This window comes from Eurypyga helias, unplaced genomic scaffold, assembly GCF_000690775.1.
Source record: "Eurypyga helias isolate BGI_N326 unplaced genomic scaffold, ASM69077v1 scaffold15263, whole genome shotgun sequence".
Lineage (NCBI taxonomy): Eukaryota > Metazoa > Chordata > Aves > Eurypygiformes > Eurypygidae > Eurypyga > Eurypyga helias.
Window position 1 is genome coordinate 7245 of NW_010243222.1, and position 18115 is coordinate 25359.

Genomic DNA, 18115 nt, shown 5'->3' on the forward strand with positions numbered 1-18115 from the left:
TATTAGAAAAGAGTGAGCTTGCTTGGAAGTCTGCAATGAGCTGAGCTAGGATGGTGGGGAAAGCGTCTGTGTCTAACTCGTGTGATAAGGGTTACTTTCTATTGGTGTTTTAATCCCTTGACTGACGTCTGCTTTTCTGCATGGGTGTGTATTCATTCATCTTTTCTTTCACCCTAGGAATACTGACTGGCAGCTCTCAAAGACGCCAGGATGTGGACATTGATTTCTTTCTGATGTTCAGTGTGGTGGATGAAAACCTAAGCTGGTACCTGGATGAGAACATAGCATCATTCTGCACAGATCCAGGCTCTGTAGACAAAGAAGAGGAGGAATTCCAAGAGAGCAACAAAATGCATGGTCAGTGTCACCTTCATGAAGCCACTGACTGCTCAGACACTCCAGGGGTGTCAGTGCCCTGGTATCTTGAAATGCACTTTCTGCTGTTGTATGCCGGGGTGTGGGTAGAAGGGAGAAGGGAGATGGCAAGCTCTGAGGTCATGTGCTAGGTAAACAATATCACGGGGACTGTGCAACAACTCCAGAAGAACGAAGTTATTTTGATTTAATCTTTGGCTTGAGTGAACCTTTGTTAGTTGCTCGGAGGTTTTGAATATACTTCATGTTAGGAATGAGCTGTGGAGCTGGGCTATCCAGAACAAGAAGAGGCGGATAAGTTTGAGTTAGGTCCATCCTCAAAACATGTCTGTACTGTAACTTGCTGTCAGAAGCTCTCAACGCCCCTTTTCTAATCTCTGATTTGGCATGTTTGGTTTTGCAGCTATTAACGGTTATGTGTTTGGGAACCTCCCTGAAGTGACGATGTGTGCTGGCGATTACGTTTCATGGCACCTCTTCGGGATGGGCAATGAAATTGATGTTCATACAGCCTATTTTCATGGAGAAATGCTCAATATTCGAGGCCACAGGACAGATGTGGCCAGCCTCTTCCCAGCCACTTTTGTTACAGCAGACATGATTCCCAGTAACCCTGGGAAATGGCTACTGAGCTGTCAGATCAATGATCACGTACAAGGTAAGGCAGAGGTTGCAATGTCCTGCACTCTGCAGGCTCACTTTTTTCTCCCAGTATGGTCCCATAATGCATAACATGGTAAGGGAGAGTGCCTTGAGCAGCATTCCCACTAAAAACATCCATAGATGAATGGGTTGATTCCTTGTCTTGTATAAACTGGGCTGAATTGATTATTAATGTGCGGGACAGACTTACTGGGGATGACTTGTACCGCTGTGTGATGTTCCACGTTGCCATCAATGGTGAAGACAATAAGCTTGGTACAGCTGAATGTAAGATGAGGGAGTGTCTTAAGAGTTCTAGTCCCTGTAAGAGGCACTTGCATGGTACATCTGAGGATCACAGAAGACTCTATTCTCTCTCTGTCCATACTTCCATAGCATCCAACGTCTAATGTTAGAAGCTCTGCTTGCTAACACAAACTCCTTGCTGTGGGAAGCACCTAACTGCCTTCTCCTAGCCCTGTGCCTTTTGGGACAACAGGGGAGGAGTGTCCAGTTCGTGGTAGGACTGTGGGACTGTGTTCATTGCCTGGTCATACTGGCTGAGAGAGGTTAAGCTTGTGTGTCCTCCACCATGTCTTGGACAGCTGGGATGGGGGCACTCTACGAAGTCCGGCCCTGTTCTCGGCAAGCTCCAGCATCCACCCTGGAAGGGAGAGTTCGGAAGTACTACATAGCTGCAAAGGAAGTGCAGTGGGACTATGCACCTTCAGGGCTCGACCAAAGCAGTGGGAAACTGCTGAGTGAAGCAGACAGGTAAGCAAGAGGCTGATGGGCTAGGGCAGTGTTTGGGGGTCTGTGGTCTGTCAGGAGGCTGCTAAGGAAAATGTGGAATTTCTTTGTTCTCAAAATACATGACTGCAATTCACTTAGAGTGTATTTCCTGGGAAGGCAGATCACCTCATGTGGAAATGTAGGCCTCTAAACTGTAGATGCAGAAATGTAGCTGGACTGTACTGAGAGCGGTGCTAGGTTCATGGCCTTGCCCACAGACTCCTGGAGTCCCAGCTTATGTAGAACATGAGCTGCCACATCTGTCTCTGGGCTTCATTTCTGCTTGCTGCGCCTGACCTAGGAAGAGATCCATATATTAAATGTGGCATTAAGAAAGCACATCTTGCAGCAGACACAGGGTGGCAGAGCTAGCCTGCAGATGTGCTTGCTGCATCAAGAAATTTCTAGGAAATCGGATGCAGTGACCTCGATGACAACCTTCCATCCCACATGTGGATGGTTGTGATAGCAGCTGGTGAGTGGTTTCCTGTTCAGGCTTTGGCTAACAGAAACATTCTTCCCTTTCCATTCCCGACCTTGGGAAGCTGTTGGGGAGGATATACCTCTTTCAGATGGAGTAGGAATGCAGAGCAGTTAATAATTTACCCAAAAGCCACACAGCAACTCTTACAGACCTTAGAACCGGAAGCTCCTTAGACCTGTGAGCTGGCCTTGTAGCTAAGCTGTCTTTCCTGCAAGGCATGTCACGTCTGTCTGGGTGTTTCCAGAGGGTGGTGGCAGAGGAAATAGATGTCTCTTTACAGCTGTTGTGTGAGGGTTTTTTCATTTATGACTGCAGTTGTCCCCTGGCCTCTGAAGAACTCGGTGTTCGGCACTGCCTTTCCACGTACTGCACTGCAGTTTTGTTCACTGCCCTCTTTTGCACACCTTGTGTAGAGATGCCATTCAGATCTGTGCCACCAAACCCGGCTGTTCCAGCTGGAACAGGGCTGCGTGCCAGAGGTGCTCCCTGAACGTAGTGGTAGAGGAGTCTGTAGGACAAAAAAGTTTCATAGAGACAAGCTGTGCTTGTTCCAAACTGGAGATGCTGTCCTTGTCTGAAAGGATGCTTGTTTTCGGGATACTACTGGCCTTGCCAGAGGGGCGTGGGGAGAGGGAGCAGGAGAGGAACAGGACTGATTTTCATAGAAATGACCTGACATTTACTTTTTGTATTTAGCCCTGCTGAGCAGTTTTTCAAGCGTAGCCCCTACCGAATTGGGGGAGTCTATTGGAAGGCAAAATATGTGGAATACACTGATGAGAGCTTCCGTGAGGAAAAGCAGCAGTCAGAAGAAGAGAAACACCGTGGGATACTTGGTAGGAATCACCCAGCAACGCAGATCCTCTTTCCGTGCCAGTGAGAACAATGCCGATGTTGGGAGTACCAGTTGGCTGTAACTGTCCTCTCGTTTTCGTGGTGCAGTGAGTGGCACACAGGAGGGGTTTCACAGCCCTTCTTTCTAAGAGCCAGGGGAACAGACCTGGGGTGTTGAATGGTAGAATGGACAGAATCACTATTCTTCCAGTCTTCAGAAGTTAATAGTAAGGGCTGAGGGACACAGTGCTTGTAACTAGAGCTGAACAGGTCACAGAATAGTCCTTGGTTATGTGTTTTTGACTGAACATCTTCAAGACATGCTACAAACCCATGTTTCTCACAGAAAACTTTCTCTCCTGCGTGGGTGGTGTCTGTTATAGCCAGGTAACAGTGAGAGTGGTGGAGAAAGATGAGAGAGGAAAATAGGCAGTCTGCAGAGGCGAATGAATGGTGGGTGTGTGATGTATGTGGTAGAAGCATATAAGTGTGGTCCAGTTTCCTGCATCAGCAGTGACTAGTTATCTAATGACACCAGAAATTAGCCACAGCAATCCCAGCAGAAGCCATGGGAGAAAAGAGCACATGGAGTAACATACAAATTGGGATAGGGGAGAGAATAGCGGAGGGGGGCAAAAGAGAAGTATAAACAGCAGAATAAAAGTTGAATGGTGGAGTTCTGCGTGGGAGAGATGCAGTGTAACTGTCAGGAGCTGGCAGTGTCTTGCTGGACCTTGGGAACCAGGGAAAAGAAAAGGAGAAAAAAAGAAAGGGTTAGCATTATCAGCAACAGCCACACTCCTATAGAAAGTGACTGAGGGAAAACTCGACTATCGCGTTGTAGAAAGGAATTACAGGTACCTTCTACTGGTGAACTAAAAATACTGAAGGGTTAATTGATGAAAATCCTCAGTCAGATAAACAAGTGACATTTCTGGGGCAAGTTACATGAACTCATTTGAACTGGCTAATTAAAAATTACTTGATAAAGTGGCTGGGGTGTCTAGAAGAGTTATGGGGAAGCAGCTGCTGAACGTGATGTGGCACAGTGCAGACAACCCACGCTGCACGGGCCTGCACCGGTGCCTTATGCTGCTTGTTCTTGCCCTGAAGTCCACGAAGCTGTGCTGTGGGGAAGAGCGAGTGGTTGGTTGTTAGTGCTGTCAGTTTTCTTCATGGGGCTCTTCCTCACCCCACAGCTTGCTCCTGCTGCCCTCCACGTGCTTTCCCTCACAGTGGCTGGCTGTGGTGCTGCCCAAAGTCCTGTATGCTTATGAGACATTACAGGAAGCCTGTCTGGGTTGCTAACCATGCAGCAGGTTGCTAGTTTTTTGTTCAGAGTCTGTTGGTTTTATGGCCTACATCATTTGCCTGAGAGGTTTAACAAACAGTGGTGATGGAGTCTGGGCCATCCAGGAGGGGAGAGGTGAGGAAGAGGGAGCCTCATTGGTAGAAGAGTTACAGTGGGATTGCCCTGCTGTGGACCAGCATGCTAATGTGGTTCCTCTGAACTGCAAGGAGCAGTCCAACCCTAAATCTTAATTGATGGAGGTGAGAGGAACACAGCTCCAGGCCTGGGACGAGCCCTCTCACATTAGGAAGGCGATTGGTGCATTTACAAAGTGCTCGGTTTGGGGTTCCAAGCTACCCAAAGGAGATGTTGAACCCCGAGGCAGCAGTCTGCTGGGACACAGAGTAGGGTCTGGGGAGGCCATGGTTACCCGTGGTTTTTGGACATTCTCTGCTGGGGGACCTGAGCATGTGGAGACACATGGACACTGGGGCATGAGTCTGCTGGTTTTGCCAGGCGGCAGCATCTGTCAGGAGTGATCTGTGGGCCTGGGAGTCTGCAGGCTGGTGGAAACAGACAGGCATATTAAAGACTCCTTGTTTCTTTCTAGCTGGCTGGGGCCATGGCTCACAGACATCGGTGGGCTTAGAGCATCTTGCACCTTTCTTTACAAACCAAACCTCAGGCCCAAGGTGCTGGTCTTGGAAGGCTTAGGGGGTTTTATGTAGGTGTGCAAGAGACACAGGCATTTGAGCACATTTGGCCACTTTGGTATTCCATCTGTGAAGTCCTGAAGCATCTTTGAGTTCTCCTACAGACCTGAAACGCTTTCAGAGAATTCTTTGTCAGCCCCCTGCACTTGCTGTCAGGGCTGACTGCCCTTAAGAGGTGCTACCCACCCTTCCTCTGCATCTTCTGCTCCGCCGAGCTGGGGTGAAGGGTAGCCTTGGCTGCTTTTGGTGCCTGCTCACCCAGGAAGTTGCTCAGTTTCTGACATACTCTCTCTGCTATTTGTGTAGGTCCAGTGATCAAAGCTGAAGTTGGAGACACCATCCTGGTGACGTTTTTTAACAAAGCCTCCTGGCCCTTCAGCATCCAGCCTCACGGAGTGTCCTATGGGAAGGAATGGGAGGGGATGCTGTACCACAATGGTTTGTAGCTCCCTTTTCTTGGGTAATTCAGTGCTAATGCTGGTAGAGAAGTTACAAGGCTGTGGAGCTCCACCATGCGGGGGAGTTTCTGCAGCTGGGAAGGACTGGATGTGCTCAGGAGCTGGGTGGAAGCCAGCCTGGTCCTCTGAGCCTGCCTGAGGCCTCGCCAAAGGAGGCTTTCCACTGAACTAGTGCCCAGGGAGGGTGCCAGAGGGAGTATGGTTCCAGAGGTGCTATTTTTCAGACAAAATTGTAAACTAAAGCTCAGACCATTCCTAGCTGTTTGAGACCTCATGAGCAGAGGAACATGCCCAGTGCATTCCAGCTTAGATAACCATGTGCTTCCAACATTCATCTCCCAGGATGTGGTGAGATCAGCTTCATTAGTTCCAGTCACCATGCCTGTCCCTAAGGAAGTTACATGGTACTGAGAGCAGCTCCCTGTGTGCCTTAAACACGCTCACATCACACCTCAGATGCTGGGTATTTTAGTGACATGGATGAAGTAAAGCGCAGTATTAATGTAGCCGGTGAGAAGTTGTGACCAAGTTTCTACAGGAGCCTTGGGAATAACCATGCCAATCTCTGTTTTAAAGGTCTGTCGCAGAATGGGGTTTCTGTTGCACCACTGCACAACTTCACGTACCGGTGGACTGTGCCTAAGCATGTTGGTCCCACGTCCAGTGACCCTCCCTGCCTGACCTGGATGTACAGCTCTGCTGCAAATCCCATCAGAGACCCCAGTTCAGGCTTAGTAGGGCCTCTGGTCATCTGTAAGCCGGGCACTTTGGATGAGAACAACAAACAGGTAAGAGTGGTTTTCCAACCATGCACTTAGCAGGCTCTTTCTTTTCTTGTGAAGAAAGAAGCATCAACAAAACATGAGGGAACATAAAAAAACCAAGTGTATGATGGTCGAATCAAAGCCACGAGACAGGTTAATGTTGGGACAGCTGGTGCTCAGGTCTCAGGTGGGAATGGCTAGTGTTTTGGGCTCCCAAGGGCTGCTCTTGAAATGGTTTCTGAGCTGTGCTTTAAACTCAGAGGCAAACTTGGCTGGACAAATGTACTTTGGATATATCTTTATAGGTAGCTTTTGTCCTGAGACTTGCAGAGCAGGCCGCTTGCAGGGGCATGTGAAATATTCATTGCAGTCTCAGAAATGTTGAAAAGACATTTTTACTTAGTCACAGGTGGTTTGCTTGAATGATAAAATGCTTTGAAGTTTGTGTGAACTGGATTTCTTCTGCAAGATCAGTTCATTTTCAAGCCCAGCTGACTACAAAAAAGCATGTGAAAAATCTGTGTCAGTCTTTATGCTTTTGATGGAAGAGGTGAAATCTAAAGGGCAACTAGAACTTATTCTTGGTGTTTCACTCAGGGATAGTCTACTCATGGCATTAAGCCTAGAGAAGGCAGTAAATGAATATACTGGGGAAGTGCAAGACATACTAGCAGAGCCTTATTGTGAAAAACAACCTAGTGCTGTCTGGCCTACTTTGTGGTGTAGATCAGCGAGTGGCTGGTGAGGCCAAGCCACAAGACCCTCCCTAGAGGAGTTTGCTTTCTGTCTCAGTGGTGGCACGATGTGGCTAGATTTGGAGTGCAGAAGAGATCTGCATGTTACACAGGGTGGCAATCTTCTGAGCAGGGGATTATGAATATACACAACCCACCATGTGAAGGAGCTGTGATAATGATAAAACATTTGCAGGTATTGAAAGGGTGTCAGCAAAACAGACTTGTTTGGAAAGGGGGAGATCACCTGGGGCAGCAATGCTGGCTCTGCAGTCTTAGGCAACCCTTTAATGACTCTCTGATTGGGAAAGGTGCATGACCACTCCTCATGTGTTGCAGGCTGGGCATCGCTAGCCCTCTCGGCAGGGTGTCGGCCTGGGTACAGCTGAGGCAACTGATACCAGAATGAGAATCTGGACAGCAGTGGGGATGTTCTTTTAGTGGGGGAACACACCATACTGTGGAACGCATTTCTTATGAGAACTAACGTTTTCAAGGATTTAGGGTAACAAAAAACCCAAAACCCCCAGTCCAGGCCTGTGGCAGGAGAAGGGAGGGGTGGAATTCAGTCATCAGCCTGCCTGTTGGGCTGGGCTCTGATCCCAGGTCTGATTTGGACAGGTGGTGAAAACTACACCTGAACGTGGGGATGGTGGGGGAAGGAGGCAATGACTTCATATCCTTGGCTGGATTTTGATCACTTTACTCATGTGAAATATGGAAAATCCACAAGTGGTACCTCTCATGAAACAAAAGAGGAACATTAAACATGAGTAACGGGACAGAGCCTCGGCCCCCCCCGAGCCAAGCTTTAAGATAAAGGGGAACATGAGAGCTGGGCAAAACAGCTTTAACTGTAAGGATAGTTAATTGGTGCATTTCAAAAATTAACAGCCATTATGATGATTATATCTTAGAAAGGAATCGACAGAGAATTTTACCTTCTCTTCAGCGTGTTTGATGAGAACCTGAGCTGGTATTTAAATGCAAACATAAAGTACTACTTGAGAATTGATGAGACTTCTGTGAAAAAGGATGATGGCTTCGAGGAATCAAACAGGATGCATGGTATGGCCTGATGCTGTTCTGCACGCAGTGGGAGTGAATCTGCAAAATATGGGGTGGTGATCACCTAAAAACTCAGCTGGGAAGCTGGAGTGGCTGTGTTGTATTGGCCTGAAATCAAGTGAGGCTAGAGACAGGGGGTGGGACGTGAGAGAAGGACAGCTGCCTGAGGAAACATGTCCCGAGCGTATTTGGGGCTGAATTACAACCAAGCTACGTTTCCACTGGCAGGCCTGCCCTGTCAAAATGTATGCACAGAAAGAAACTCTTGGCTGACATCTCCACACAGAGAGTTAATTCTTCTCTTCTTTACAGCCATCAATGGATTTATGTTTGGTAACTTGCCTGGGCTGAATGTGTGTGAAGGAGACAATGTGTCCTGGCACTTACTGGGCTTGGGCAGTGAAGCAGATGTACATGGAGCTGTGTTTCAGGGGAACACCCTGCAGATGAATGGGATGCGGAGAGATTCAACCAATCTGTTCCCCCACACGTTTGCTACTGCCTACATGCAACCTGATAACAAGGGTAAGTGCCTGCTTATCTACCTAGCAGCAGGAAGAGCCTCTTGTTGTAGTATTAGCTCCTGTGTCTGATTCTTTAGCACAGTGTAAGCTCTTACCAGGTGAGCTATGTTTTAGATCCTGTTTGGTCCCATTTATGAGGCCACAGCTCCTGTCTTTTTATGTGATTTTGGAGAATAACAGGAGATACTGGATCTTGTCCCATATTGTCCCAGACTGATTCTCTAGGTTGTCACTTCCCATTAAGTATCTGTAGTAACAGTCCCCATGGACATTGCTGCCTGTGACCCATAGAAACATGCAAACATGTCTTCCAGAATAAAGTAGCAGACAGTTGCCAGAGCTTAACTCCCCTGTCCATGGCTTGCAGAGATTCATGTTTATGACAGTCTTCAGTCTTCCAGTTTGTGGGATAGGCAAACAATATGATGTCTTATTCACACAATGTGATAGCCTCAGCTGCCAGTTGTCTCCTCCCCTTTCGTGTTGGCAGGCTAGATCTTTTACTTAACCATCATCTCAGCAGTTTTATCACTTGATTGGTTTCCTCACGTCTTCTTCTTCAAGCTGGTTATTGTGTAAGAAAGTCTCCTGAGATGATTTTTATGTAGGATTTTGTTGTGCCATTCCTGCGTGGTTGCTCTAACAACCCCTTTTAATCTCGGCCAGTGGCAACCAAGCTGCCTAAACAAACACCCAGATACACACATACCAATGTCAGCCACGTCACAAGCTCTGTAGGGAAGCAGCTGTTTCCTGGGATCTTTAAAAGCAGCTGATTTCCTTGGTCGTGCTGCCTCCCTCAGGGACTTTTGAGATCTACTGCCAGACGAGCAATCACTACCAGGCTGGGATGAGGGAACGCTACTCCGTTTCCAAGTGTGGAAAAAGAGATCCTGCTCCCGCCCTTCGGTACAAGGGGGTGCGGACATACTACATTGTGGCAGAGGAGGTGGAGTGGGACTATGCGCCAGACCGAAGCTGGGAGAAGGAACGGCACAAGCATTCTGCGGAAAGGTAGAGCCCTTCTTCTGGGGAAGCCTTTGGCAAAGTTTTTCTTAGTAGACAGTTTCTCGTGGTGAAGGCTGTTAGGTGTCTTGGCCATCTTGTGACATGGTGCTTAGGCTACTGCTGGTGGTGCCGCTGCTGAGGCTCCCTGCATCACTGCACCCACCTTTGCAGCCAAAGCAGGTCTCTGGCAAACCCATTCAACTAGTGAACCCCCTGCCTGGGGGGTTTTACCCCCTAGCTGGTTTTTCCTTGTGAACTTCTGGGTATCTCATCACTCATTCTGCATTTCTCAGCTACGCCGATGTGTTTTTGAGCAATGAGAATGGACTGCTTGGCTCCAGGTACAAGAAAGCAGTTTACAGGGAGTACACCGATGGGACTTTCCAGACCCCCAAGGCCAGGATAAATGGTGATGAACACCTAGGGATACTAGGTAAGGTTATGTGCAGAGGGTTACATCTTCCACTCACACAGCAATGGGATGTGGACTCTAGAGCTTCAGTGGCTAAGGGCTGCAATCTGGAGGCCTCCGTAGATACTTGGGCATCTACTGTGGTTGCAAGTGAGGAGAAATTCAGGCTGTCTCCTATCCAGCTCTGACAGCTTTGGAGAAAGAGGGTCCTGAACACAGCTTGCAGTAGAGAAGATGGGGTTCTCATGCCTTCCTTTGTGCCAACTTTCTTTCATGTCTTGGGCAAAGTGTTTCACACCTGAATTTCTCTGACTGTAGAACAGAAATAACTGCTGACTTCTAAAGGGCAGTGTGAGAGATATACATGAAAAATCTGTAGCTGTGAGAGAAATGCTTTTGGGGCAAAAGCAGGCAGGCCTTGGGAGTTGGAGGACATTACAATGTCCGATGGGAGGCTGTGGAGACACAGCTCTGTTATGAACACAGGGCCATAAGTGATGTCAGCACAGCAAGGCTGAGGCAGGATATGCCATTCAAAATAGGCTGCAACTCTGATTTGTGACACTCTCAGGCCAAATTGAATATTACCACATTTCTTGAAACCAGAGCATCGTGTGATCGAGATGCTGTGAAAATTAGCATAGCAATTTTCAGAAATCAAGCCTTAGTTGTATTGGGCACTGTTAAAGTGTATAACAACCTTCATTTCCCTCATTGTGAAACTCAGTGTGGTTTTCAGAGACTTACTTGAATTGGGACTGACCTCTAAATCTCTTTTTGGGAGGTAGAGATAAGGTAGAGAAGAGGGAGGGTAACAAAAATATTATAAGGGCTTATGTCTGGGGAGGTGTGAGAGAGAGGTGGGAATATCCTCATGAGGTACACTGACAGTTTTTGCTGGTCTCAGAGTACGTTCTTCCCATATTAAGGTCCTTTTCTGTGGGCAGAAGTGGGAGATATTATCAACATCGTGTTTAAGAACAATGCCACGCGACCCTACTCCATTCACGCACATGGGGTGCTGGAAAAGGAGACGGGACAGCCACAAGTAGCAAACCCTGGTAAGTCACTGTGGTCTCCAGCTGTGTTCCCACATGGGGTGCAAAGCTGATTTTGTCATATAGATAGGCTGGTTTCCTTAGGCAGGCAGAGGTGTATGTGTTCTCTTACGGCAGAGAACCAGAACTGAACAGTAACTGGTCTTTCAAGTTCACTGTGGTTTTAATGATACCACCTGTGTGGGAACTGCAGCCTTGGGAGTTCATATTCTGCTCTGACTTCTGGGTTAAGCGCAGCACAAAATTTTCTCTGTGCAGCCTTTGCCTTTCTGAGTGCGGCCTGTGGGTAGGAAGGAGAAAGATGATGGCAGTTCACAGCTCAGTCAGTCTTTGGTAGCCCTGGGCTGATGGCCCATGACGGGGGAAGCCTGCCACTCTTTGGGATCACACTGGTGTTAATGCTGCTTCTTTGTCACTCAGGTGACATTGTGACCTACCGATGGGAAGTTCCCGAGAGATCTGGTCCAGGACCAAATGATTCAGCCTGTGTTCCTTGGATCTACTACTCCATGGTGGACCCAGTAAAGGTAAAATAGAAGTTAGAACCGGAAAAGCCCAGTTAGACCAAATTTTCACCCCCTCTAGAAAACAACATGAGCTGGATTCAGTTTAGAGATTGGCCCAGCTGAGAGGTAGAAGAACCACCAGGTGACATGTCTAGCATTCTCCTGGGAGAAGACATCCTCCAAATTTGTCCTGATTTTCCTTACTTTTTCCAAACACAAACCTTCATAAAACAATTCAACTGTCTCCTTGACACTAACCTTCCTTCAGTTATTTGCAGGATATGAGAACATCTCCCAGTAAGTCATGTTTTTTTGTTAGTGAGAGCCATAGGGGGAGTGAAGAAAGACAGAAATCGTCCAAAATTAGGCCCCGTGCATAAAGCAGGAGGATTTGAGCATTGCTATGATCAATTGCCATAGCACTGATTTCACAGGGAAGCAACCTGGAGGATCCTCCAATAAACCATCACATTCAACCCAGAGATCATTGCCTTTTTATCTCAAGTTGCAGATGTTTTTGCAGCCACAGAGCGGAGAATACTTTGATATCATTCATATTTATGACTTTTGTATTTGCGTTCATGAGAGCATGTATATTCTCTGCCGTTGTGCTTTGGCAGCTGATTTGCACCAATGAGAGTATTTACACAGTGGCACCGTCTGTTTTAAGCGGGGTGACGCAGGGAGCAGAAAGTATGGTTGCTGAAAGTCAAAGAGCTGTGTACAAAAGAGAGGGTGGGAAGATCCTTGTCTCAAGAGGTTTTTCTCCTTCATTCCAATTAGGATATGTACAGCGGTCTGATTGGACCCCTGAAGATCTGCCAGAGAGGGGTTCTGCAGTCAGATGGGATCAGGAAGGATGTCAAGAGGGAGTTTGCTCTACTGTTCCTGGTTTTTGATGAAAATAAGTCCTGGTACTTGGAGGAGAATGTGGAACGTTACAGTAAGGGAAATCACAAGGAGATCAACCTGCTGGATGACAAATTTATGGAAAGCAACAAAATGCATGGTAATGCCCGTTAGGCACCTAAGCGCTTGTTACTATCTACACCAATTTGATGATTCTGGGACCTCTATAAGTAGTCAGCTACTCAAAACCCAGGACCCTGACTCCTAGTGAATGCCCTCATCCTTTTCCATTGCCAGTGTTACGAACAGAATTAAACTGCCTGTCGTTCTCAATATCGCAGCACATATACAGCAGAAATCTTTGATCTACAATGAAGGCTAATTGTTAGGGTTGCCCCTGTCAGGAGGAATAGCAAGATAGGTGCCATAGAGCGTGTCCAAGTGACTCGGGGCAGGAAATAAAATCAAATGTGAATTTAACATGTCAGACTCATTTAATTCTGTTCGTCTCAGGATCATTAGAATATGTTAGTTTTCAAATTAATTGACTGAGCTATGTGGTTGCAATATGTGGCTCAGTTGTTTTAGCTGATTACCAAAAATGCTGTTTCTGTTATAGTAGGTTGAACACATTTTTATAAATTAATATGTTATTTATGGTGGTTTTCTCCATATTGTATCTGGATCTATCTAAAATGTTCTCAGCAAAACAAGCTCCTTGGCAGTTGTTGAGATATGAATAGTGAAGAGCTGTGTTGTGTGTTGTCATTACTACTGGGTTTGTACAGGTGTTATAAACAATCTCCAAATATAAATGTCTATCGTTGTAGTTGTTGACCCAATATTACAGCTAGCAGAACCAACAGACTGAAGTTGGATGCTTGTTTTGGGCTACAGAAAGTGCCTATGGCAGATTTGGGAGTAAAACACCAGTGTTCCTGCCCTCAGATCATTGTCTCTTCTCATCTTATTCCCTGTGTTGTCATCTGAACGTGTGTGTTTCCACGTGCGTGCCATTGCACTCAGCTCACTCACTGTTTCGGTCCCTTTCCTGCATTTGTAGTCAAAGCAGAATTCCTTCTTGCTGTGCTGATTATGAAATAAAGTCCTGCCATGTAGTGATTTTACAAGTGATCAGCATGTAATGTGTACACGCAACATGAGACCCTTAGAATGACAGGGTTGCCTGTTGGCAGGATTTGCCTGTTTTCATTGTTCAGCAAGTAAATTGTTCAGATTTATGTGTGTGTAGATATATACGTATTTCCCTATCACTGGGCTAAGAAGGCCATTTTTACACCATGAGTTCTACAACCAACTATTTGTGCTGGCTGACTGCAGGTTTTCAGGAAGAAGCAGTTTTTGAGATTTATTTGAGCGTGGCCTTGGATGCAAGTAATTTTGCTTTCCCTGTCTGTTAACGGAGTGGATAAGTAGCTGAGCTGGAGAGAGGACTGCCAAACTCTTGGGGGACTGTCCTATGGAAGCCACTAACCAATGCATTGGTTGCCATATGAGCTTTGTAGCATCTATCTTTCCCTGCATGTTCTTGCTCTGAAAAATGGTTCAGCATCTTTACCGTTTCAGTAACAGCCTTTCCTACTCTCTTTGTTATTTACTGCACAGCAATCAATGGGAGGGTCTATGCGAACTTGCCTGGGCTGACCATGTTCCAGGGTGAGTGGGTGAACTGGTACCTGCTGGGAATGGGTCAGGAGATTGATGTCCACACAGTCCATTTTCATGCTGAGACCTTCATATACAAGGTAATATCCTGCTGATGATAAAGCAGACACTGACCACTGATATCACTTTTGCTTGATTCGATGGACTTGAACTTCTTGAGTGACTCCACAGCAGCTTCAGCCAACTAGGAGAGGGATGTGATTTTACACATCTGACTGACTCCCTGAGCCTCTGTTGTGCTGATATGTCCACCTTAACCCTTCTTAGGATTAGGCATTACCATATTGTTTGCTTTCCCAGCTACAGCCCTGGAGCTGCTCTTTCAAATCTTGTTTTGAGCTTTTAAGAGGTGTAGCAGCACTGAAGTGTTCTCCAGTGACACTGACAGAAGTTGCTTTCTGAAAAGATGCACTGAGCACTGCATGCTAACAGCATCCCTTCCCTTGGACAGAATGGCAAAAGCTACCGAGCAGATGTTGTGGATCTGTTCCCTGGGACCTTTGAAATGGTGGAGATGTTGGTGGGGAACCCTGGGACATGGCTGCTTCACTGTCATGTGTCTGACCATATTCATGCGGGTATGGAGATACTCTTCACCGTCTTGCCCAGACCAGGTAGGGAGCTATCGCTGATTGTGACTGCAAAACATTTAACACCACTTCCTACTACTACTGCTGAATTCTGAGCGTTTGCATCACACTTAAAACTCTTACATACCATAAACAGCCAGTTAGTAGCATATATAATTACTTAAGTACTATTAATTTAACACTTTCCATTTGAATATGGCAATACCTACAGCTGGAGCTAATAACAAATTGGTTTCAGGGTTTTACATTGCCTACGCTATTATTACGAGTTGTATTTTGGCTTGTGTCTGAGAAGCCATGTTCAGCCATCAGCTACTAATTGTTCTTACTAAGAACATTACCTGTATTCTAAATGCACATCCTAAGGCTTCTCATTTCACCAGGAAACACTGGAAGGCGCTCAGAGGCGAGTGAAACTGCACTGAGTTTGGCTGCGAGGGCATTAATTTTCTCCGTAGCAGCCCATACGGTGCTGTGTGCCAGATTTGTCACCAAAGCAGAGGTGATAATACACTGCTGTTTTAGCTGTTGCTGAACAGTGCTTGCACACCATCAAGGTCTCCTCTGTTTCTCACTCAGTAGGTTGGGGTGGGCAAGAGGCAGGGAAGGGACACAAGCAGGACAGCGACCCGAATTGACCAAGGGATATTCCAAGCCATACAACATCATGCTCAGCGATAAAAACGGGGGAGTTTTTCCAAAGTAGCCGTTGCTCAGGGACTAGCTGGACATGGGTCTGCTGGTGGCGAGTGACTGCTTTTTGCACTTGGGTTGGTTTGGTTTTTTTGGTTTGTGGTTTTGGTTTTTTCTCTTCACTTATCAAATTGTCTTTTTCTCAACCCACAAGGTTTTTTTTTTCCTTTTGCCCTTCTGTTCCCCTCACCATCTCACTGAGGGGGGTGAGCAAGCAACCCAGCCGGCCGCGGTCAGCCCCCCACACACTGAGGCACTTTTGTGTGCTTTGCAAGAAAAGCACGATCAAAGTGTTGTGCAGCAGGAGTGGGTCTGCTCTTGAAGCAGGTAATACAAAACCACTCTCGGTGTGATGCAGAGAGGGAAAAAACATTGACAGGAGAAAAGAAAACCTGCAAGCCTTGGAAAACCATGCTGCCTCTGGATCTGATCCTTGCCAAACATGCCATGTTCTTGAGACTCTACTGTTAAGCCCAACACTTTCTCACCCTCTTTTTTGTTTCCTTTCAGAGCCAGAGCTTGAAGTTGTAAACCACATTGCAGGTACGGTGTTTGTTGGACTGCTAAATACTGTTGGTGTGTGAGGCGGAGGAGGAAGGGAGATCTCTGATCAGTACAGAGCTTTGGATCTGTACAAGGAGAAGGGAGGAGCGCAAACACCACTTACAGCCTCTCTGACAGGCTGGGCAGTGTGTTAGTCTGAGGCCTGGCTGCTGATGGATAACAGGGAGGGTTCTAGGTTGGTTTGTTTATCAGTCCTCCAAATGTCTGTGCTCTGATGATAAAAGTAAGGGAGTTGGGCTTGTTAGGCTTGTTTGACCATGTTAGGTCAAAAAGTTTAGTGCCCTCACGTCCTGCTGTGCTTGCTGTGTATAGATTCATCTTCAGAGGAGAATGCAAGCTTAGAAACTGGTGGAGATTCCAAGGGTTTTGAAGGAGAGTATTGCAGAGGAGGTGATTTTTCTTATCAGTTTCAATCAAAACCCAAGGGTTGCTTTGGATTAGTTGTCCTCCCGTCTTGGGCTGTCAATGGAATTTAAGGAATTTTTACATTTGCCCTTACTAGCTGAAGGGACTGAGTCAGCATGCAAACGAGCACATCTGCCTTCTGGTCTGTTCTTCCCCCAAGGAAAGAGCCTAAGCATGTGCCCTGGGTCTTCCAGGTGTCTTAAGAGGTGTGAGAAGACATTTGGTTGAGCAGCACCAGGGAGAAGGGGAGCAGTAGATAACATCCCTTTAAAATTTTCTAGGGTAAAAGTCTAAATAGTTTGTGGTGGTGATTTCTTTCCCTGTTTTTTCATCTTTTTCCAGAACTCCATTTTTTAGCTGCTGTGAATAAATCCAGCTGAGCTCAGATCAGCTGAAAATACAGCCGTCTTACAAGTCTTCAGTCTTTCTCTTATGTTTCAGTCTTTTTCTTCCCAAGAATGTTTTCATCACTCAAATTGGATGTAAAGAAGAGGAGTAGGAAATGTGTCAGAGCAGTAGTGACAATATTAAATAATTGGTTTATACCATGTTCAGGCATCAGCCTGTATGTCCTCACCAGGGAAAAACCTTGCTCGACAGTTGTTGCCTGTGCAAATAGCCACTTTTCTCAAAAGGTTTCTGCTGCCCCTGTGTGGAAGCATAAGAGGTCAGGAGCCAAAGTGACTCACCAATGGCATGACTGAGCAAGAACACTCTGAAAATTGGTGGTTAGGACAACAGCCATGTGCGTGGGGAGCTTGGAGTAGGGTGGAGAACTCACAGCAGCCCCAGTCTGGATGCAGTTCTCACCTCTGTTCTGTTCCTAGCCCAGCCACTGACTCCCCACACAACTTCAGATCACCTCCCTCGTGAGTGGGGACAGCACTGGTTACGAGATTGGTCTTAATAGCTGTGACACAGTGAGGTCCTGGGATGGAGTGGATTAGGCACAGAACCATGCATTCTCAAATTTCTGTGTGACCTCAGGGATGAGGGTCTGTTGGATGGATAGGGACTGGGTCTCCTTTGACTTGGTTTGATTGTGCTGGGTCTTTTTTTGCTCCTATTTTTTATATTTCTTGGAACCTTTCAGTTGTGGTATTTCAGTCTCTCACTGGAACTATCTTTTGTTTGTCTCGCAGAGCTGCCTTCTAAGGATAAGGATGAGTCCCAGAAGATCATGCTTTTTGGAGCTGAGTTGGCTCAAGGGCAGATAGAGGCCACAGTCATTGCTCTAACCGTTACAGGAACGGTGCTTTTCCTGTTTGCCTGCTTTCTCATAGGAGTGGTCATCTATCTTGAGAGGCAAAAGAGGTTAAGACGCAATCGGAGGTCCATCCTGGATGACGGATTCAAACTGATGTCTAAAAAGAATTCAGGGCTATAAAAACCATGTACAAACTTCAAGCTGTGAGCAGATGCTGGGTCGTTGTCCACAGCAAAGATTTTGGGGCATTGTTTCAATCGTACACTGTACTTCTAGAAGCTAAGGAGTGAAAGCTGGATCCCTGATGTCTTCATATATCTTCCTCAGCACTCTGCAAAGCAAATACCTGTTCAGGAAAAATCCGAGGAACCTTTGAACTGACTGAAAACAAGGAACGAGTAAAAAGGTCCTTCTAAAATACTCCTCTTCCCCAAGAAGAGAGGAGACGTTTCCCCTAT

At 46.6% G+C, this 18115-nt stretch overlaps 1 protein-coding gene across 1 annotated transcript in view; it reads left to right on the forward strand.

Moving 5' to 3' along the window:
• The window catches only part of HEPH (hephaestin), a 21772-nt gene extending 3935 nt beyond the window's left edge, over nucleotides 1-17837 (forward strand). Inside the window, exons 4-20 of the mRNA XM_010149332.1 lie at nucleotides 178-357; nucleotides 779-1033; nucleotides 1623-1791; nucleotides 2990-3129; nucleotides 5438-5569; nucleotides 6166-6377; nucleotides 8005-8155; nucleotides 8468-8680; nucleotides 9483-9693; nucleotides 9981-10120; nucleotides 11029-11160; nucleotides 11578-11684; nucleotides 12447-12672; nucleotides 14139-14278; nucleotides 14650-14812; nucleotides 15992-16024; nucleotides 17593-17837. Of these exons, the coding sequence (XP_010147634.1) occupies nucleotides 178-357; nucleotides 779-1033; nucleotides 1623-1791; nucleotides 2990-3129; nucleotides 5438-5569; nucleotides 6166-6377; nucleotides 8005-8155; nucleotides 8468-8680; nucleotides 9483-9693; nucleotides 9981-10120; nucleotides 11029-11160; nucleotides 11578-11684; nucleotides 12447-12672; nucleotides 14139-14278; nucleotides 14650-14812; nucleotides 15992-16024; nucleotides 17593-17837 (2849 nt within the window). The remainder of the gene's footprint in view (nucleotides 1-177; nucleotides 358-778; nucleotides 1034-1622; nucleotides 1792-2989; nucleotides 3130-5437; nucleotides 5570-6165; nucleotides 6378-8004; nucleotides 8156-8467; nucleotides 8681-9482; nucleotides 9694-9980; nucleotides 10121-11028; nucleotides 11161-11577; nucleotides 11685-12446; nucleotides 12673-14138; nucleotides 14279-14649; nucleotides 14813-15991; nucleotides 16025-17592) is intronic.
• The last annotated feature ends 278 nt before the right edge of the window (nucleotides 17838-18115 follow it).